At 42.6% G+C, this 23,299-nt stretch overlaps 1 protein-coding gene across 1 annotated transcript in view; it reads right to left on the reverse strand.

Moving 5' to 3' along the window:
• VAT1L (vesicle amine transport 1 like) overlaps positions 1-23,299 on the reverse strand; it is a 98,389-nt gene that overhangs the window by 67,949 nt on the left and 7,141 nt on the right. Inside the window, exons 2-3 of the mRNA XM_006122434.4 lie at positions 16,352-16,481; positions 9,169-9,384 (exon numbers count right to left, since the gene is read on the reverse strand). Coding sequence (XP_006122496.1) covers positions 9,169-9,384; positions 16,352-16,481 — 346 coding nt within the window. The remainder of the gene's footprint in view (positions 1-9,168; positions 9,385-16,351; positions 16,482-23,299) is intronic.

A 23,299-nucleotide genomic window follows, 5' to 3' on the forward strand; every position in this document is an offset into this window, starting at 1 on the left:
AGCATATGTAACCCGTGGATGCGTACAACCCGTGGGTTATCTAAAACTTTTTTTATTCATTCAAGAAAAACTGCAGATTATGCACGGGTGTGGGTTATATATGCTAATTTACAGTACCTATATAGTGGGCTGAATCAACTATCCTAAAGAGTCTGGAGGCATTCTAAGAAGGACTGCAGTGTAAATTTATCTTATCCCCCCCACTCCTCCATTCTCAGAACAATGGACCTCAATTTAACATCTCTTTTCAGAGAAAATGTAATTAACAGATACATCTGTGACACTCACCTACCAAAGCACAGGGCCAGATCCTGTTACAAGGCAAGACCCTTACATACTGTTTCCCAATGAAGTCAAGTACCTATAGACTCATACTCAACTAAAGATATGTAGAATTTGGTTGTATGCCAAAACAGTGCTATGGCTATGCAAATCTTTCTTAAATCTCCTTTCTAATCCCTTAAAAAATTGAGTTACCTTTCAACACAGTTCAGATTAAGAGTTCACACATTTTAATTACAAATACCTAAGAGTCCAGTCCTGGGCCCCTTGCAGAACCTGAGTAAATTGGATGTATGTGAAGGACTTCTGGAGATAACAAGTGGTGCTAATTTGAAACTAACCCTGACGACTAACTGCTGCACAGTTGAGGATGCACCACATACAGTCTGTCTCTTGCTTGCTAGGATAGTTCCGGTGGAAAGAACAACTTTGTAGTGGATGCAGACCCAAAAGGTTTTCCAAAATATTGCCTGCTCTTTGTACACCAGGACCACATCAATGGCTCCACTGCTGCATAGTCGTCTTTCTGTGCCCTGGAAGTTGTGGGGGTGGGGAGGCAGGCAGGATTTTACAAGAAGAAATCACTTGCACTGCTACACCAGTCTAGCACTCATGTGATTACACCTGGATGACTTTAATACTGCCCACAGAAAAACCATTTCAACAAAAGAAGACCAAACCCACCAGTCACTCTCTCCCCCCCCCCCCCCCAATAGCATTTTTAGTATTTGGAAATACATTTCCAAGCACAACTACAAAACAGGATCTTGCTTTCTGAATCTGAGAAAATAAACCATAAAAATCCATGTCTCGTTTGGCACCTAATTTTACCGTGAATAAGATTTAGCAGCCTGTGGATAAAGTGATCAGCTATTACATTGAAATAATCAATATTGTACTGTTTCAAGAAAATATTCATCACATCTTATTTCCAAAACCTGTAATTTAGGGTACTGTTCATCATGCAGAACTACACAGTAAGAGTCTTCACAGAAATAAATGACTCAGATTGTAATGCTTCTATGGAAATATGAGGAATCTCTCAAAATATTGTATGTGGCATATAAGCAAGTTTCGAAGTCTGTTTGATGTTTAATTTACATGAACATCATCAATATGTTGGCTCCCTACAAAGTGAATATAAACAGAAATATTTTGCGAGAATGTTTTAATTTCCAGTTAAAAAGCCTGAGTGTTTTAAAGTTCATCCATTCACCTGCAGAGTTGGAAACCTGTCGTATTTTGCTAATCAAATAGGAGAACAAAAAAAGTGAAATTTAAGAGACAAACTGAAATTGACCAGTTTGGTTCCATTGTTTATGAATGTAATTCAATTTAGAGAAAAAAACCCCGTACTTGATGAAAAATAAATTATATTTTAAGTAAGTTTATTTTAACAATCCTAAAGTGTTACTGGGAGCACAGAAAAGTTGGATTTAAAAAAACAAGATAAAAAAAAGTCTATCTTGACATCTTCCCTTTTCATCAAAATGGGCCATATCTGCAGTTTGTATAAGCTGGCACAGTTACATTGACTTGCTAACTTGCCCTACTGTTAAAATACCTTTCGCAAAGTATCTGTGTATGAAATGTGTTTATTTGATAATATATGAATTGAGTCAAGCTTTAAAGCCTGAGTGAATAAACCATCAAAAAAGAAAGGCACTGCACAGTACAGCTAATACCATAGAAAGAGCAGCATCAAAAAGAAATTATCTTTTTCATTAATCTCTTTTGTCAAGTCTAGAAATGCTGCTCATTTAAAAAAAAAATCAAGTTCAACCTTGCATATGTAGCCACCACTGGACAGATTTAAACCTGGGACCTCTGCAGTAAAGTATAGGAGCTTCTACCCTGTGAACTATAAGCCAGCTGGCTCCCAGCCCATGCTGTAAAGGTCTCTTGATCGTAGCTGTTGCATTGCTCAGCAACCACACTAGGTGTGTGGGTTACACATAGGTTGAAATTCTCTTATCTGGCACACTCTGGTGCAGCAACCCCCCTGGACCAGCCTGATTTTAGTTAGTTGGATGTCCACTTTTGATCGGTGTGACCAAGTTTCCCATGGTCCTATGAGGTTTGCTTACCACCACCAGTCCTGACTCCCAGAGTTCCATGCTGTTGTTTAGCTCTAATTTACCCCTAAATGTCTTTTCAGAGACCAGTAAGCAGTGGAAGTGTTGGTAATGCTGCTAGACAATAATTGTCCTCCTGTGGTTTGATAAATTCTCTGGTTTGGCACTGGTCAGGTCCCCATGGTGCCATATTAGAGAGGTTCAACCTGTACTAGATACCTGTGCGGGACTGAAAGTGGATAAAACCTATTATTCATGATCAGATTTCCTCCGCTCCCTCTTCCAGAATATTCCTATTAAAAGGTAGAGTTGAAGCAACACCTATATTCAGAATATGTTATGGGATCCACGTGCTCAACACACTGAATAGGACGACTTCGGGTAAGCGTTGTATAATATCCTCTCAGCTTCTAGCATGAGATATCGGAGGTTCAAGGAGATATCAACCTACACAATAACCCGCTTCCTGAAGGTGTCATTTTCTAATTAGAACTGGGAAATTGGAAGCCAGAAGAAAAAGCGAACGTTGCTGAGTAATAAAACGGAATAGAAGTTCAAGCACTTGAACAGGTTTGAGATAGAAGTCTGATTTTAGTTACACCAGTACAAAGAAGTCTGATTTTAGTTACACCAGTACAAAGTTTTTTGATCAAAAATACAAACCATTGAAGTCCAAATCTCATTTGGCAACTAATTTTACCTTAAATAGGACTTCATTGAGAGATAATGGCCTCGTTTTACCCCAAAGCAGGCCTATTTTTGAGTACAAATTTGCAAAATGACCCCCAAAATTAGTCAGTTGTTGAATTTGAATAAAAGCATGTAAATCAGCACTGCTCTATTAACAAGGCAGCTACACCAATTTACTCGAGCTCAGGGTGAGAAAAAAATTCAAGTCCCTATGGCTAGGTTTACACTAGGGGATAAGTTCAAATTAAGATACACAACTCCAGCTATGTTAATTGTGTAGCTTGAGTCAAAGTATCTTAAAAATCGAATTTTGGAACCATCTACACTACAGGAGGTCAATGGAAGCACACTCTCCCTTTGACTTCTCTTACTCCTTGTAGTAGCGGGACTACTAGTGTCAATGGGGGTGCTCCTCTCCATTTGAATTAGCGTGTCTTCAGTAGACCCACTAATTCGAACCCCGAAAGATCGGCAGCTAAGATTTTCTCTGTAGTGTAGACATGGCCTATATGACAAGACACAAATAATAAGGGCTGCCTGCTTTTTACATGGTTCAGCAGAGGATTTAAGCAAGGGACTTGTCCTCTGGGAAGGCATGGCTGAGAAGAGCTTTTTCTGTGGCCTCTAGGGACTACCGCCTGCTACAGCCAGGGGATTTGCTTTGTTTTGTGTTACTTCCTGAGTTTGTGTGTTTGAATAAACTGTGCACTGAGGCAAGGGACTGACAAACTTTTGAATTGGCACTCACTGGTCCTTACCCAGGCTGGAGACAGAGCCTGCTTCCTCTCACTGTAATTAAAGTTTTCCATTTCTTCATGACTATGTTGCACAATTTCTGTTTAGAAATATATACAAACTACTCACATTTGCCATATCCTGCTCATTCTGCTTCTCTCTTCTTTAGAAAGGAATCCCCCCATTCCCTCCCCCAAAAAGCTTGCAGATTTGTACTCAAGTTATGGAGGAGAAGTTATCAAGAACTAAACCAAATTGTTGCTCAGTTAGATCGGTTTGTTAGGCAAACGTGTGCTGAAATGTCTTCTAATTAAAATAAAGACTACCTAACAGTCCTGTCATTATGACCTAAGAGAGCTGTCCTATCAATTTAATTCTTCAAGTTCAAATATATGAGCTTGCATCTGGAACCTACTCATGCTGCTTGCATTTCCTCTGATATTGAACCTCAAAGTGAAGGTCAAACATCACAGCTCTAGGATCTCAATCAATGCCGCTGCATGAGCATAAGTTTAATTTTAGCTCATATGAAACAAATTCAAGTGCGAAAGTATTCCTAAAAGAATCTGGAGGTTAAGTCACAAAGTGGTGCAATTTACAAGTAGAGGGCTCTCAGGAGGAGTGCAAAACATGGGCAACACATATGTAGGAAATAGAATGGGAGGATAAAAACCCAGAAAAATAAGACTATGGGGTAAAAGGAAGGAGAGCCCTAACCAGTTTCCTTCTCTTCCTCCCTCCCCTCAGCCTCCTTATATTCAAGTTATACTAGTTTTGTATATTTACTGGATGCCAAATTATGGCCAATAACACTCTGTCACCACTAATACTGTCCTAGTCCTGAGCTTAGCAGGAGACCCTGTGGAAATACATGCTTTTTTAAAAGCTGTCTCACAGCCCCATGCAGGTCATTACCAGATTCCTTTTCCAGGTCTCTATGAGTCTCTTCTTCCTGAATTCTCTGCAAGTAAGTTTCAGGCTGGCAGGGACGGTCCTGTGCCTAGGGATGTAAGCGACTAGTGAACTATTCGATAAGTACATGCTTATCGGATAGTCCACTCAACTAGTCCCTCTGATACAGAGGCAGCAGGGGGAGCGGGGGAGGGAGCTGGGCCAGGAAGAGCGCAGTTTAAACACCAGTTCCCCTCAGCACGTCTCTGGAAAGGTGGGGGAAGGACAGGGGTGCAGCAGGGAACTGGTGGTGCTGCTGCCTCTGAAATGTAGCAAAAGCGGGGCTCTTGCTACATTTCAAAAGCAGAAGCACGTGGGAGCAGGAGGGGAGTGGGGGATTCAAACAGTCCCCCGCTGGCCCCGTGCTCCCTGCTTTTGAAATGTAGCAAGAGCTGGCAGGGCTCTTGCTAAATTTCAAAGGCGGATGTGCCTTTACCGACTAACCTATTGTTTGATGCACATATCGTCGACTATTTGATTAATCAATCTAAATTTACCATCCTTACCTGTGCCCAGAGAAAACAAAGGATTGGCCTGAGGCATGAATGCCCAGAGGTTGAGTCAGGTCTCTCTTTTCAAAAGGCCAGGAGGGAAGATGGGAAAAAAACAACAACCCTCCTGCTAATAGGACTGAACCCTGCTCCATTGTAATCAGTGAGTTTTGTTATTGATTTCAGTGGGAGCAGGATCATGCCCAACAGGAAGGATCCCCATCCACTTGTGGGCAGCCACAACAGAACATACCAGCTGTTCCCTCTTCCCTGACCTCTGAGGAGGGCAGCATGGATTTCTTAGTCTCTGTAGAGAACAGAATCAACTGAGAGAATGTGGAGAACAGGGAGAAAGGAGGGGAGAGCAAATGGGCTGTAAACTGGAGCAGGTGCCGCATTAAGAAGATGCGCAGTGTCTAATTCAGCAAGGCTTTTAAACACTTGCCTACCTTTGGACTCATGAGTAGTCCCCTTGAATTCAATAGGGTTTCTCGTGTGCTAATAGCTAGGCACCTAACCAAGTACCTTAATGAATGGGGGACTAAAACAGGACAAATGACAAACCTTCTCCTTCAATAACTTGCAAAGCAATGAAGAGACTTTATCATGACTGATCATTTCACAACAGGCCCAATCCACACAGTTATTTCCTGGCCCCTCCCCCGCAAGGACTTTTCACTCGTTAACCAGACAGCAGCCTGGAGCCAGCTTTTTCCAGGTTTGCTAATCACAAACCTCACCCCTAACTCTGCCCAGACTAGCAGCAAGCTGAAGTCTCTCAACAAACAAAAACTCAGAACCAACATTCTACATTTGTCCCACTTCCCCTTTAGGAGTTGCTACTTGGGTGGGAGTTTCATTTTTCAATGCTCACACATAATTTAGACCGAGTAAAAAAAAAAAAAAAAAAAAAAAAAGTCTCTCATGCCTATGAAAAGCTAGCAGGCAAGCAGCTCTCTTTCAACCCGTGTCCTAAATTCTTCCCATGATATAGGAATAGTCAATTATATACTGCCCTCCTTACCAACATGCATCTTGATTGGATGAGAGGAGATCGTGCTGCCCTGTTCTGTGCTACAGGCTTAGTAACCTAAGATTTTTCAGGACACCAGATTTTACCTTAAGACCACTCGTCGTCTCTCAGTACATGCCTGTCTGCCCCAGAACTCCTGGAATTGGGGTTACCTGGTCCCCAATCCTCTGCCCCTTCTGACTTTAAAGAAACAGTATAATCACAGTGAGCATATCTCCAAACAGATATTAGCAGAAGGACAGCTGCTATACAGAACATCATAAGAATTTCTTTAAAAACAAAAACAGACAAATACATGCACAGAGTTCAGTGGGAGTTTTCTTTGGCTCAGGTCTAGGAAAGGACTGCAAGATTTGCACCAGAGAGAAATCCAAAAACAAAGAGGCAATAATTTAACAAGCAACAAGTTGTCTTACATAAAATGCCTGAAGTAACTAGAATAATGAACTAGCTCTGCATAAAGAAACAACTGTAAAGTTCTTGTACTGTGGGGCATCTATTGTCTCATTAAATTATTCAGGAATGTCTATGACATTTAGAAACCAACTAGCCAATCTTTCTACTTGCTGTCAATGTTAATGAGCTTTGAATCTATTAATACAAGACCACAGAAAATATCTTTTCAAAAAGTGATCCGACTGCTAATTTCCCTGTATTATCAAACGAGGAACTTCCTGGGAATCATTTGCTCAGTATATACTGTCACATTTTCAGTAGTTTAAAAAACAGAGTATTAGTACTGGGCCCAATAACATAAGATAGTTCTGGGTCTGTCAGCACGTTCACTGTAAGACTCAGTTTCAGTTAGCGAGGTGGAAAAAACACCACTAACTTCCACAGAAATATTTTACCTGTAAGGTCTGGGGAGACAACATGGTCGAGATATAGGACTGGAAGTGAGGCTTGCTGACAATTTTGGGCTGTAATCCTCCATGCCCTATCACCAACGGAGCTGCTGGCTACAAGTGGAATGCACAATACAGCACCTGTGGAGACATACTAACCAAAGCCCTTCTCTATAGGCCAGGTCACTGTGGAAATCACTGTGTGCCTTGGAGGTGCAGTATTTCCTGGAGCGCCCACTGGCTCAGAGCAGATCTTGAAAATCATGCTTCATCTTTGGCCTCCCTGCCTGGGAATTTCACCAGAGTGGGCAGAGCAGGGGATGGATCCCTTATTTCCCCTCATAATAGCTAGTCAGCAGCTTCTTTGCCCTCAGTCCTCCAGAGACAGACCCAGAGGAAGCTGGGGAGAGCATTGAGCAACTGTCTGGAGAAGTCTCAGAGAAGCAGCCACCTACCTAAACAGCAACAGACATGCAGAGAAGGAATCCAGCATGCAGACTATATATACGGGAAAAGAAGCTTGGTGTGAGGAACAATGGAGAGTTAATGGAGTAAGGGGGAGAGAAAGACTGATGGAGAGGGGATGAAGACGGCAAAGAGGAAATGGAGAACTGATGGAATGCAGCAGGGAGGATTTATATGTATTTGCGTTGGTGTAACTGATGAGTGGAGGAAAAGAGAATGGATCTGTTGTTTTAGAGGGACCACACTTAGTGATTCTGTGCAAATTTGCATATTAATTTACACAGAAACGTCCACATGGAAATTCCTTTCAGGCTTTTTGCTGAGCCCCAGTAGGCAGCTCTGGTTCTGTTTGCTCCCTCACTCTGTACGTTCCACTGCCTCAAATGAAAAACGGAGCCATAAGTTATTACAGTGACAGCAAAGTGAATCGTTTCCCTTCATATGGGGCCCCACATTATTTTAACAGTTCCAAATTCCACACTAAAGATTAATATTAAACAAAATAGGCCATAATTCCCTAGTCTGTACTGCACTGAACTGTAATAAGATTATAAATTCCAATCATTTACTGGATTATTCCAAGAGGGTTGTTCATTGCAAGCAGGATTATTTTTGGCTACAAATATTTGGTATAGAGAGCTGATGAATTTATTCCTTTAATTACAGCCTATCTTTTAAAAGGCTCTGGAAGAAGAGGTAAGGGCATAAAAATCAAGAATAAGGTATTTGATGGCTGTCAGCTAGTAGAAAAGTATGGAATATTAATTAGAATAAATGAGACAATTTTTCAGGAAAAAAGGGAGAAGCTCCAGATGAGAAGGCAGAAATCTACTGCAGTTCTTAAGTGGATAAACTATGTTGTGGAAGGCCACTTCGTTTAAAGATACAAAAACTCTACAGTCTACCTTAATGTTAAACACATGCTTAGGTACTTTCCTGTTTCAGAGCCTACATGATTTATAATATGAACCTGCTAACTCCTCTGCTAGTTGGCTAGTGTCCTGTACCTCTGATTCCATCAAGGTCAAGCAATGTGTAATTTGCTGCAAGTGCCAGGCTACAACACACATAGCCTTGTCTTTTGTATATTATTGACTTCAGGCTTGGCCTTAAGTTTTTCCCTTGTTGCAGAAGATACAGAATCCCCTTTCCAGGTTGTGCGCAGAAGCACAGAGACTGTTCCATGAATATCATCTACCCCCTGAACACAGATTCACAGACAAAATCTCTATCCCATAATCACTGAATCCAATCAGAGAATCATAGGATTGGATGGGACCCTGAGAGGTCATCTAGTCCAGTCCCCCGCATTCCCACTCATGGCAATTTCAATAATCAATACCTGCTCTTTGAAGTGGGAAGGCAGAATTCATTGTTTCTTTTAAGTTTACCGAGATAGCCAAATAAGAGGCAGAGACCTCCTATGTAATAAATGCTTGGATACGTTTAACTTTATATAGATGAGAAACCGGATATAAACCTTCCCAACACATGGGCAAGTTTAGATCTGAAACTTCAAGACCCAGGCCTCTTGAGTTTTAACATATATCACATCCTTTCAGCTACTCACAGGACAAGAAGAGTTAAATGTACCAACTTACCACACCACCCCCTGCAGAGTGAACCAGCACAGACATGCCTTCTCTTAGGTTGGCCACTTCAAAGAGCATCATGTAGGCAGTTACAAAGTTCATAGGAAAGGCAGCAGCTTCAGAAAAACTCATGTCATCAGGAATCTTGTAGACAAATTCTACTGGGGTACATACTACTTCAGCCCATGCGTTATAATTTACGAAAGCCATGACTCTGTCGCCAATCTGTAATAATAGAGAAAATGGTATTGGGATTATTAGAACAATAAGCATGCACATCAGAATAGTTGCAATATGCTATAAATATGAATAACTATATTACAATTTAAGTGACATGACTAGAGGTTCTCCCACCAGACTCCATGGATAACAGACTACCCCCAAATCTGCTTCTGACACAATGATTAGGAAGCAGCAATGCTTGTTGCAGCCCAGTCTTGAGCTTATTAGGTTTTCCAGAGGCTTTCATATAACTTTTACACAGAAAAACAGCTTCAGCTCTTTCTTTGTTGCTTTGTTTCTTTGGTGAAAATGTGTTTGTAGGCAACACTAATACTAGAAGGATGAAACTACAAAGTGATATCAAAAGATCTGAGTAGTGGGGTGCCCAAGCTGCGAGAAGAGCTTTGCTACTAATTAAGGCAAGTTTTGCCTGGAGATGCAAGACTAGGACAACAGAAACACCAGATGAATGGATTTGACTAAGTAACAACATCTGAAAGGGTGTTTATTTTCACCTTGCCTTTCTAACCTTAAGAGTTTTTCACAAGCTGCTTGTCTGAGCAATACATTTGCTGCAAGGTAGCTGTGGACATAGGAATGGGAGGCCTATTTTACGAAACAAACCACCATATTAAAAGTTTGAGAACCAGTGAATTATATTTTTATTTTAATGCTCGCATTACCTGTTTACTTTGGAGTTATATTACTCTAAGACCACGTCTTCACTCCATGGAAGATTGACGCTGCTGCAATTAATCTTCTGGAGTTTGATTTAGTGAGTCTAGTTAAGACTGGCGAAATCCAATTCAGAGGGCACCCCCACCAGTGGCTGGTACTCCTGCTCCTGGTGAGGAGTAAGGGAAGCCGATGGGAGCATTTGCTCCTGTTGGCCTCCTGCTTTGGGTATGCTGCCAACCTCGGCTTAACTGAGCTGCCCAGTCTAGTGTAGACATGACCTAAGCAGATATTTAAACTGCCTTTGTCTGCTGGAGATAAACAATATGTGCCAAGGCCCTCAACTACTGGGGCTACATTCTGCTCTGAACTACATCCATGTATTTCCAGAGTGATTCCCCTGAAGTGTGTACAACAACTATGGCTATGTGTAGGCTGCAGGGTTACATAAAAAAGAGACACACAAATTGTGGTTCGCAATTTGTGTATCTTTTTCTGCCCCTCCCCCCTTTTTAAAGAGGCTTTTCTGAAATTTGGCCTGTCTATATGGGTGCACATTTCAGAAAACTTCCTCTTTCATGCAGTGAGGAATATAGGGATGCCAAAAGCGCTGCAGTGTAGACATACCCGAAGAGTTTATATCTGTGCAGCTGAACAGAATTGATCCTATAACTTTAAAATAGGACTTCAAACCATCAGCCTGGTGTCCTTTGGCTCTTATGCCAAATTCTAAATCAATCAGTTCCTATCCACAGGAATTAAAGGAGCAATGCAATCTTCTTTTTTCCTGCAACTGCAGACTCAATTATGGTAGAATGAATACATACATACATACATACACACACACATATACACACACACACAAAAACTGCTTCTAGCAAATACAAAATGGAGATAAGTTTGAAGATGGAGTGAGATTACATTAGCTGCATTAAGTGTCTCTTGGGGATTGTGCTGAGGTGGAGACACATCTATTTTATACATTTATCTAGCGGCCTTCATTGCAGTTTCAGATACTGAGAATTCAGACAGCAATTCCCCATGGACAGCCAAGAATAATAATGTGAATGTCTGAAAATGTAAGGGAAATTCTCCTCACTTGTATGGGTATAGGAAAACTTCAAGACACTGGTAAGTGGTAGCAGAAATGGGTTCAGCAGGACTCATGTGAGTAAAGTGAGCAAAACTTTGCCCTTTTCACTTAATTCTCCTTTGCTGTTATGCTTACAAGAGAAAACTTGAGAATGACTGTGCAGCTGGTATGCTGAGACAACTGCCTGAGAAAACCTGTTTACAGTGCAAAAGCTTTTTGGCCTTTCAAAATGTTTTCATCTCTTCAACCTTGGAATACTGTAGGTTTGTTAAAATGTAAAGCACCGGTGACAGCGCGGAAAGGTTTGTCATGTAGGATGAAGTCAGTGAACACAATTGTCATTTCAATTTCACCAAATTTCCTCCTCTTTTTCAAAAGGTCCTTCATATTAACAAGGTGTCATCAGCAACAGTTCTGCTGTTCCCCTTTCACTGTTAAAATAGTGCCTATGTTTTAAACAGTGTTGCAGAAGAATGGTGGGAACAAAGTTTTAGCACTTTAGAGTATACGCTCCATTAAAAAAAAGTTACAGAACTGAGGGGTATAGCACTGAGGTCCCTCCTGCCAGTTACTGAGGACATTTTTATTATATTTTACAGTGCTTAACCAGCATGTCACTTCAGATCTTGGTAACAGAGCACCACCACCAGAATTAAGAGTTTCTTAAACAGTGAGGGCTTAGCCCTGTTTCCTGTGAAATCCAATAGTTTAATTCCTATTGATTTCAGTGGCAAGCAGGAACTGGCTATCAAACGGCTGTGCTAGAATGATGGCTTTTACTCAACTCAGAGAACATTTTTAGAACATTAAAATTTGGGGCTGCTACTCTGGCTATGTCAGAGATGAAAGGCTCAATTCAGTTGTAGACTAATGCTCGTTGGCCGAAGCCTGCTCACATTAATCCTGCACAGCATGGAGTCCCAATGACATCAATGGGGCTCTGCGTGGAAATGGAGTCCGTTTATGACTAGTGTACAAGATCTGGGTTTTAACCTTTGGCCTTTTTGACCTTGCATACAGGGATGCTGTCAGGTTTGGTGGAAACATCAGCTCCCTCTAATTTTCACATATGGTGTGGCCAGTTTTTCTGGAAAATCAGCCGCTTTTCCGTAAAAACTTGCGAGCTGTCTACACTGGCCGCTTGAATATCCGCAAAAACACTGACTTCCTACTGTAAGAAATCAGTGCTTCTTGCGGAAATACTATGCTGCTCCCGTTCAGGCAAAAGTCCCTTTTGCGCAAAGTTTTTGTGCAAAAGGGCCAGTGTAGACAGCTCAGATTTGTTTTCCGCAAAAACGCCCTGACTGCGAAAATGGCAATTGGGGCTTTTTTGCGGAAAAGCGCGTCTAGATTGGCACGGCTGGTTTTCTGCAAAAAGTGCTTTTGTGGAAAAGCGTCCGTGCCAATCTAGAAGCTCTGTTCCGAAAATGCTTTTAACGGAAAACTTTTCTGTTAAAAGCATTTCCGGAAAATAATGCCAATCAAGACGCAGCCTTTTTTATCTGAATAATACATTTCTTGAGCAGTGTATGTGTACGTGTGTGCCTCAGTTTTCTATCTCACGTCTTTTTACTACATAACCAGAGCAATGGCTGGGTTATGTAAAAATGTGTCTAAAAATTACAAAGGATTGTTTTAATTAGAGGATGGTGCTACCAGAGTGAGCATGATTTACCCTGTTCAGCTCATGTCCTTAATCATGACTTTTAAAGGAGACCCAATATAATCAGTCAGGCATAATGGTATTCAAGCAAATGTTCATCTCCTATAGCTGTATGATTTCCATTTCAAAAGGATTAGAGAACTTTAGGCCACAAATGCAGACAAAAATCTAATCCAGAGCAGAATCTCATTATACTAGTTCTATATACTGGATTGTGTTTCCTTAGCTTTATGCAGAGTCTAGCTATTAAAAACTTTAAGAATGCTGTATCTGCACATATGAGAGTACACATTTCAGACAATGAATATTATTATCTATAGGAAAGAGGTAACTGAGAAGTTGTGGTGCCTTGAAGGAAAAAATAGTTCCAAGCAACATTAACCTCATTCTTAATGAGATCCTCTTAGAAACCAAATGGACCACGGTCTTGCAAGTAACTGAACACAGTTCACAAAGCTGCTGTGGAAGAAAAATATTGCTTCCTAAAAGCTCTCTTTATGCAATACAGGCAGTCCCGCATAAGTCGGATCCGCACTTACGAACGGGGCTTTTCTCGCCCCGGAACTCGCGGGCGGCGGGACCACCCAGACACGCAGTGGTCCCGCCACCGCGTCCTCCGGGGCGAGAAAAGCTGCTCTGGGTGTCCCTGGTCTGCTGGAGGGGTCCCCAGCAGACCAGGGACACCCCGAGCAAAGCCTTGGAGGCGGCAGGGTCCCGCGCCTCCAAGGCTTTGCTCCGGATGTCCCTGGTCTGCTCGGGGTATCCCTGGTCTGCTGTGAGGGGTCCCCAGCAGACCAGGGACACCGCGAGCAAAGCCGCAGAGGCAGCGGGGTCCCGCGCCTCTGCGGCTTTGCTCCGGAGCAGAGCCTTGGAGGCGCGGGACCCCGCCACCTCCGCGGCTTTGCTCCGGGTCTCCCTGGTCTGCTGGGGGGGGGGGGGGCGCAGCTAGTGCGTCTCCCCCCCCAGCAGACCAGGCTTTTGTTGTGGACGCCTGGGGTAGAGCAGCTGGGGTGCTGCCGGGTTGGTCCTGGGGGGGACCTACCCGGCAGCACCCCAGCTGTTCTGTCCCAGGCTCCAGATTCAGCCGCTGTTGAAACTGATCAGTGGCTGATTCCAGGAAGCTGGGGGCAGAGCAACTCTGCCTCGGGCTTCCTGTAGTCAGCCCCTGGTCAGTTTCAGCAGCAGCGGCTGAATCTGGAGCCAGTTCCAAGTTACGTACAAATTCAACTTAAGAACAAACCTATAGTCCCTATCTTGTATGTAACCCGGGGACTGCCTGTATCTACTTTAAAAGAGAAAAAAATACCAGGGTCCAAAAAAAAAGGAGGAGGGATTATTTCATCACCCTGACGCAACATGTTGCAGAGATAAGAATGATAAAATAATTTATGTATCTCCTGAAGTAGGACTGCTGGACATTCACACCTCCACGTTACATTAGTTCAGCAGGACCCATATATAAATCAAGATAGTACTGTGGGAAGTTGAAACAGAAGGTTTCAGCTAAGAGGGGTGTTTAACATAAATGATAGAAAACAGAGTGGGATGCAGTACATTTTACGCATAATACAGGTGCTTTAAAATACCTACTGCCAGCTAGTTATGAGATCCCTGTTATTTTAATTGTCATTTAACACTGTACTAATAGGGTGAAATTCACCTTTCCCTGCATGAAGGGTGAGTAAATTATTATTACTCCTCCTGTAATGCCTCGACACTCACAACAGAATGAGGGCTCTGCTGTTGTAGACATTGTACAAACGCAGTGTAAGAGAATCTCTGAGTTTACAATCTAATTTAAATCAGGACCCAACAAATGGGCCTACGCAACAGTGGGAGTGTATAGGGGAGGGTGGAGGAGGGCAACAGTGATAGGAAATATGCTTATACAGACTGTGTACAAAATTAGCAGATTTCTAGCCCAATTATTTTGGCTTTTTCAACATATAAATAGCAAGAGAATGTAAATGATCTCAGCCTTGCCTGCTGGCTTCCTGCCTAGTCATTATCAGTTGGCAGCATATCATAAGCATTATGGCAGAAGTGAGTCTTTAGGAGGAATGTAAGGGCCTTCTCATGCATAGGAAGCAGTAAAGAAGGACGCACAAACTTACCAGTGGGAGGAACAGACATGCAGGTAATGGAAGCTGCCATGACTGGCAGAGTAGGAGGTGACAGGGCATGATGGCTACATCAATCAATAATGGAGTGGCCGAATTGCGGTGATTGCTCTGTTCACAGCCTCTGCCACATTATCATATCCCAGAAGATCCCACTTGGGGGTAGCTAATGAATTTTACCCTCCAAAAAATTTTATATGCAGCATGTCTTATTATTTCTATAAGGGGAATCACCACTCAATAATAATCTGAAAATGCAATCTCATTTAAATGTTTGTCACACGGTGCATTTTGCCTGCAGTAATCCCAGTATCAGAATTAGAAAAATCTTGAAGGCCTGTGATCATTTTATTAACTAATTCTGGCAAGCTGGCCCATGCAGAAATGTAAAATGCAGTTTCTGGGAAGCAATAATGATAATTAACAACAGTGAGCACTCATATAAGGCTTTTCCTCTGCAATGTTTGCCCAGCACCTTGAAGTCAGTTTTCTTTGCAATAGAGCATTCAGAACAAGAAACTAGATGATACTTATTTCAACTTCTGCCTGCTAAAAGGATACTTGCCTCTAAGTGCCAATCTGGGCAGGTCTTCAAACACAAAATAGCAGTCTAAAATCTTTTCTAAGGGAATTTTTAGAAAGGGGATAAAATGATTAAAAAGTAAAAAAAGACTCCTGGTGCACTAAAAAGCAACAAGTAATACTGCAACCTTCCTTAAAAGGGAAACATTGTGAGTCCTTGTTGAACAGAATATAAGGTTTTCGTTGAGCTGGGGGATATTTTCCACAAATTTAAATGTCCCTCAGATCTCATTCTGATTAAACACAGTTCTTTACTAATCAAAGTTCATATAAAGCGTGCCTTCATCTTAGCTTGCTAGATAAGAAAACGGTTTTGTTTTTTTCAAGGAAGAGTCCTCTGCTATTTAATGGCCCCATTCTGTCCCTTCACTCCACAGTTAGGCAGTTTCTTACCCTTCATTTTCAATGCATTTTCAACCTGCAGAGTGGAGGCTTGCCTATGGTGTGAGTTAGTGTGCAACAAGCTAGAGTATTAATCTACGGCGCATTGGTTTGCTAGATCCTAACGGCTCCAGCACACTAAAAGATCCCTGTGGGGCTTGGGCACATTCCTATTTCAAGCTTCTTTCAAACTATTTCATACAAGAATACGGCTAAGCCCACTGCAGAACATTTAGTGCGCTGTAGAAGGATCCCCAGGGGCAGTACACATGCAGCAGGCTAGTGTGCCGTAGAATCCCACCCTGGCTTGCAGAGCACTGACTCACTGGGCAGACGAGCTTGAAGATAATACTCACTGTGAGCCAAGGTGGCTGCTTCCAGCCTTAAATCCTTTCTTCTACAGTCCTAATCAAATGCTGCTTCCTTGATCACACCATGAGATAAAGGAAATATTACCTCAAACCCCGTTACACTGTCCCCCAGAGTCTCTACGATCCCGGAGCACTCAAACCCAGGAACAAGCGGCGTCTTGGGAGGATTGTCGATATTCCCCTGCCGCACCATCAGATCAATGAAGTTTAAACCACTAGAAACACAAGAAAAAACAAAATTAGAATACCAGCATGGGTGTGGGAGAAAGAGAAACCTAGCCAGACAATGAAAGATGCCAAAGGCTTCCGGGGTTTTTTAAATGCTTCATTGTTCTACTGCACATGGATGGGCAGGTGTGCAGAAGGAATTCACATCTCTCATGGAACAATCTGGCTCTACTTCAACTCTGCATGGGCCATCCTGAAGGTAGGGGTAAACCCACAGGGCTACTGGATCAGGGCTACCCAGAACCCCTATGGTTAGAGGTGGTACTAGAGTCATAAATGCTGTTTCAGACCAGAGATTACCACCACCTGGATCAGAGTCAGACCAATGAACCAAAGATGAAAGGCTTTTTATTATTAATCCTGAGATCTCATGGCCCTCTACAAGACATTTTTAATTACAGGTTGAACCTCTCTAATCCCACATCTTGGGGACCTGACCAGTGCCAAACCACAGGTAGTCAATATAGTCTAGCAGCATTACTTCTACTGCTTACTGGGTTCTTATGAGATATATAGGGGTAAATCAGAGCTAAACAACAGCACAGAACACAGAGCCAAGACTAGTGGCTAAAGGACTGCAGGAAATGTGGCCAGACCCATGGTAAGTGGACATCCAGCTAACTAAAATCATGCTGGACCACAGATGATGCTGGACTAGAGAGTGCTTAACTAGAGAGGTTCAACCTGTATTGTGAAATATGCACCCATCTTTCAATATTAAAATATGGAGATCAGTAAAAAAAAGCAGACTACTACCGCAAGTAGGGATGGTTAACTATTAAATGTATACAGAGCACATGCAAGGTTGGCATGGTTAAGTCTCTGCATTACTGTTAAGTATCAGAGGGGTAGCCATGTTAGTCTGGATCTGCAAAAGCAACAAGGAGTCCTGTGGCACCTTATAGATTAACAGATGTATTGGAGCATAAACTTTCATGGGCAAAGACTCACTTCATCAGATACATTACTGTTGTACATCTATGTATGGGACAAGGGACATGTCTACCTGAACATTTACTGTTGGACATGCTGGAATCTAGCTCTATAGCTCCAACATGACACACCTTAACTGTCCATGCATATCCTGCTAATGAGTATTAAAAATTCGCTAGAATGCATCGATGAACTGCAGTTTATTTCAGAGAATTAACAAAGTAGTGATTGGAGATATTCTTTAAGGACTTCAAATAGTGAAGAGGTATTGGCTAGAAGTCTGTATGTAATCCATTGATATACACTATAGATATTTTGGGCCAAATGCAACTTCGGTGTAACTGCACAGAAATTGCTAGAGTTACACAAGAGAAGAATCTACTATTATCTCAGCAAGGAACAGACTAATTCGTGAGCATTTACTATGCATCCAATACATTATCATGAATAGCCTATTATATATGATCTTGTACCTGATCATTTTTAAAGTCTTTGCAAAAGATTGCTTTAGGTCTTTGAAGTTTTATGTGGGTGGCTGCTCAGAAGAATCACTGCTAAGCTTTCTTTATATGCTCAATTTTGTGAAAATCATGAGGCCTCCTTACCTTGCCTTTGTATCTCACCTCATTTTATTAAAATAAAACATGCGGCACATTTTTAGATACCATGGAGGGAAAAGTATTTGTTTACCCAGTGCCCCATTACACAGATTCCAGGCACATCAGACACCACATACATACACACTTTTGAAGACTCCTTACATTCATAACTAGCTGGGATATACTACAGCCCCTCTTTATTGTTTCAGAGCACAGCTCCATAATTACTGTCAGCTAGAGAGATGTATACTAAAGCCCTGTATTCTGCAAAGTTATGCACATGAGTCATCTCACATACGCAAGTAGAACCACTGATTGCTCACACACAAAGTCACTCATGCGTAAGTGTTTCCAAGATCATGGCTTTCATCTGGATACTAATAGAAACATGGACAGACCTGATAAACATGAAACAGGATGGAGAGAAAGTGACACCATGAGAACAAGACACTTCTAGATTGTCAGGGCCAATTCCATCTCATTTAAAATTGCAGGCATTTGTAGGTAAAATGTTAAAAGGGATCCCAACCCATCCTTGATTTGTGCAGAATTGATATGAGCATCCCATGACTGACATTGCAATGTGCAGTTTTTTATTCCACCAGTGCTCATATCCTCTCTTGGACTTCTACGAGAAGCAGGCCGATCAACAGGGAGAACCGAAGGGGAAACTGCCCAGGGGCCCAGCTATGCAAAAGGGTTCGATGGCAGTACCTGAGGGCCCAGGCTATTGAATTGCCACAGGAGCACTGTGCAGTTCTAAGGGCTGTGGGCGTAGGCAGGGTGATGCACTCCAGGCAATGCTGAGGGCTGGCTGTTCTGGCCTCTTCCAGCTAAGAACTCGCCCTCATCAGGAGCATGGAACCACTCCCACCACCATACTTAAGGGGAAATGGAGTCCTCCCATACCCATAGCCCCTACCTACACACCCGGGCCATCAGTCCTCCCTCAAGACACAATGGAAACATAAAAAGACTAGTGCACAGTGGCTGGACTAAACTTATAGTGTGAATGATTAGGAGAAACACAGCATATTGCAGGCTAAAGGCTTAGAAGTGATTGTGGAAAGGCTGTGTCTTACCAGAAAGCTATCAAAGCAATTCACCTTCTGTAATGGTATGTATACAGTAAGAAAATGGACAATGATAAAGAACTTTGGGGACTAATTATAAGAAAATGAATGACCCACACAGTGATCACCATTTGAAAATATCGAACCACATTGTTCACAAATGTTGACTTCACTGGTGACCATTGTCTAGATCGGGGTGGCCAGCCAGTTAGAGATGAAGAGCCAAAATAGCTGCAAAGAGCCACGTATTATATATCGATAGATAGATTAGATAGATTACATAAAATGTAGCAATAAAAACAACATTACAGGACATTTTGGACAAAAAACAAAACAAAAAAAAACAATAAAAGTCTCAATAAACCAATGAAAAAAAGGTCTCTAGTCACTTAAATTAATGGCCATTCCATAGATCTTCAGAGAACTTGACAAGGAACAAACATCAAAATTAAAAGGGAAAAAAAAACACCTTTAAAAATACAGTGATCTCACACTAAAAAAAAAACCCCATCCCCAGCATGTATTTTAAATTTAAACACTACTGCCCTATTATGTCCTGTGAGTTTTTAAAAATTAAACTGAACTGAGAAGTAAATTAGCACAATTTGAAGTGCCTGTTTCACTCCAATTTGTTGATTTCTGATATGGTTTCCTCATTTTATTTTTAATCATATGAAGACTATGGCTTTTTTTTTTTTTTTTTTTTTAAACAGTTCCACAAATTCAGATCTGTCCTTAACTGCAAATATGAAAGGTTCAAAAACAATAAAGGAGAGACTCATATCTCAGAATTGCTTCAGCCTGGCAAACAATAGCTTTGGATTTTCTTTAAAGAAACACAGTGTAAACCAGGTACATGGTGATTTTTTTTTTTTTTTGGCACCCTGGAATTTAAATATGACATCTGTGTTGGCTGCCTTATTCTGCATCCATGAAGACTTTGAGTTTAAGGTGCTTTAGCCCCTCCTCCCCTCTTGCTTTAACCCAATCCCTCTTCTCTCCCCCAGAGCCAGGCACCCCCAGACCTCCTCCGCTCTAACCCAATGCCTGGGTCTCACCATAGCCGCCACCACACGCTTCTCTCTGCAGGCACTGGGGAGCATGAAAAGAGAGGCCTGCTGTAAGCAGTCTGGGTGCGCGGCTCAGAACTAGTAAGAGTCACATATCTCGGAGAAAAAAGCTGTATGCAGCTTGAGAGCCATGCGCTGGCCACCCCGGTCTAGATTCCCCTCTTCCCCATTTGAGTGCTTTACAGAAATTATCTAAATAAACCTTCGTAGGTTCTTCTCCCACTGCATAACTAAGGATGGAGATGTAAAAGCAAGCATAGGAATTAGGTTATGACATTAGAGCAGATAGGGAGCACACAGACAGCAATTCTATGACTGTGAGAAAAACAAATGGTATTACGTATATACCACACACACCTCAAGTCGTCAGCACTTATGCATCTACTCTCTCTCATGGAATTACTTGGCAGACTTGGTTTTTGAAAGGGCATGTTTTCAATTATGAACCTGACCACATAACTCTAACAAACCACTTCTTTACTTCTTGTCTTTATCCACAGGAAACTGTAGCAGTAGTAAGACAAAAATGCATCTCTATTAATATAAATTTTTTACTAGAAGATGATAGATAAGGAACACGAAGGTGCAGAATTGAACAAAAAAGGCTATCATAGTTAGCTCAAAATTAATGCAAAACAAATTAGATTAAAATAGTTGTGATTTACCATTTAAAAATACAATTAACACAGCCATTTTAGAGTCCCAACTTAAATTTATTATTAGTACTTCTATTTTCCTATATCTTCAAATATGCTTAAAATTAATACACAGAATACAAAGTGCATGGTGCTCACTTTATATTATTTTTTATTACAAGTATTTGCACTGTAAAAGATAAACAAAATCAATAGCACGAGGTGAGTTGAAAAATACAAGCACTATAGTGGATAGCTCCCCTCTAAGCTGCATGGCCATGCAGCTGTGTAGCTTCCCATTAAGCCCCATGCAGTAGCTGTTAAGCCAGTGGTCCCCAACCAGTAGATCGGGATCTATTGGTGGATCTTGGAGCCTCTGACAGGTGATCCTGACTGGTTTGGCTGCTCATCTCCTGCCCTTTGCCTTGGAGCTGCCCCTCCCTCTGGGGAGCCTCCTATTTTCTGGGCAGGGCAGTGGAGGGACAGATGTCAAGGTGCCCCCTCTCCCACTCTGTATCCTTTCTCCACAGAGCAGAGAGGGGCACAACAGGACTTGGGATGGAGGGAGTTTGCTGGCTGCTTTAGGGAGTGGTCCAGGGCCAGGGCAGGGGTGAGCCTGACTTAGCCCCACTACCCAGGAGCCACCTGAGGTAAGCAATGCCCAGCTGGAGCCCACATCCCAAACTCCTGCCCCAGTCATGAACCCCCTCCTGCTCCCCAAGCCCCTGCTCTAGCGCCCCTGCATCCAAACGCCGTCCCACAGCCTGCACCTAGAACCCCTCCTACATCCCAAATGCCTGCCCCAAGCTCAGCTCAGAGTCCCCCTCACACTCCAGATCCTTTAATCCAAGCCCAGAGCCTGCACCCCAACCCTCTGCCCCAGGATGGTGAAACTGAGTGAGGATGGGCAAGGGGGGGAAGGATGGAGTGAGCAGGGGTGGGGCTTCAGAGAAGGGGTGGGAAGGAGGTGGAGCAAGGGTATTTGGGTTTGAGGTAGATCTTGTATTGCCCTTAAATTCAAAAAGTGATCTTGTGCTTAAAAAGGTTGGAGACCCCGGTGTTAAGCCCTTCACTGGGGCTCAGGGGAGAGAGCTCCAGCAACAGGGAGAGATTGTTCTGCCTAAGCCCCAAAGCTGTTGGCCCAGCAGGGAACTGCAGGCCAGCGGAAGGGAACCCCTCCCCACTGGCCCCAGCATGGAGCCCACCTAGGTAAGTCCGAGCCCCAACACCTTGCGCTATATTGAGCCTCCATCCCTGAGCACCCTCCTTCACAACAAAGCCCTCATCCCCAGCCCTACCTCAAAACCCACATGGCCAGCCTGTACCCTCTCCTACACCCCAACTCCCAGCTGAGCCCCTCCCCAATCCTGGAGCCCCCTTCTGCACCTACAGCCCTTATGCCCAGCCCCACCCCAGAGCCTGCACCCCCCCCCCCCCCCGAGCCCAACCCTCTGTCCCAGGCTGGAGCACCCTCTCACACTCAGAATCCCTTGGCCTCACTTCTGCCGCTTCAGTTTTGTCATGTGCACCACTATGAAGGTGATGTGTTGCATATCACCTCCATGTTGCACATCACCTCCACTTTGGCATACATAAGAAAATTCATTCTACTCAGGGGTGGAAAAAATTAGAGGGACCACTTCAGTAGTGAAATATATGTATCATGAGAATGAACCTTACAAATGTAGAATTTGGGTTTGTTTTTTAAAACAAAGTGCACTCAAAACCAAAAACAACAACTTTAGACCCTACAAGTCTGCATAATCCCAGTTTTTGTCCAGCCAATTACTGAGACAAACACGTTTGTTTACATTTTTGGTGTAGCCAAAATATAGCCTTATGCAATGTAATGTTACTCAGTGTACCTTGCTAGTCACCCTTTCTGACTAGCAGGAAGGAACTGCCTAGTCCCATTAGTAAATCTGCATTAAACAGGCTGCCTCTGTTTTGTTACTCGTGTGACGGCAGGAACAGACCAAGAAGGGTCCTCATCATGACTCACTGTGGTTACCCTCTTACTCTTAGGACTGCTCTTCTCTGTAGGAGTGCAAGAATGTTTTTTGTATTATGGAAGTATTTACAATAGAAATAGTTACTTTACTCTTAGAATGTTTTACTAAGCCTGTCTTTACAAAAACAACCATGTACTTTTTTTTGTGTCAGTGACAAACGTGAGTGTTTAAAGAGGGATAAACTTGAAGGCTATATTAGCATCCAAATGGCTAGAGAGGAGCCAGGGACTCAGGAGTACTGAGCAACTATCAAATGTTCCCATCGTATGGGATAACTGAGGAGGAGCAGATTGATGACCAGAAGTTAGAAGATACCAAATCCCATAGAAACTAGGGTAGGGCAATACTCAGAAAAGCTGTCAGCAGAATGTTGTTAAAAAAACTAATGAAAACAATCTCCAGATAAGCATATGTTGTGAAGCAACATCCATGGACTCGCATGAGAAGGGATTCCTATAGATGGGGTGTCATGCCATGAAACTT

This window comes from Pelodiscus sinensis, chromosome 12 (genome assembly GCF_049634645.1).
Source record: "Pelodiscus sinensis isolate JC-2024 chromosome 12, ASM4963464v1, whole genome shotgun sequence".
NCBI lineage: Eukaryota > Metazoa > Chordata > Testudines > Trionychidae > Pelodiscus > Pelodiscus sinensis.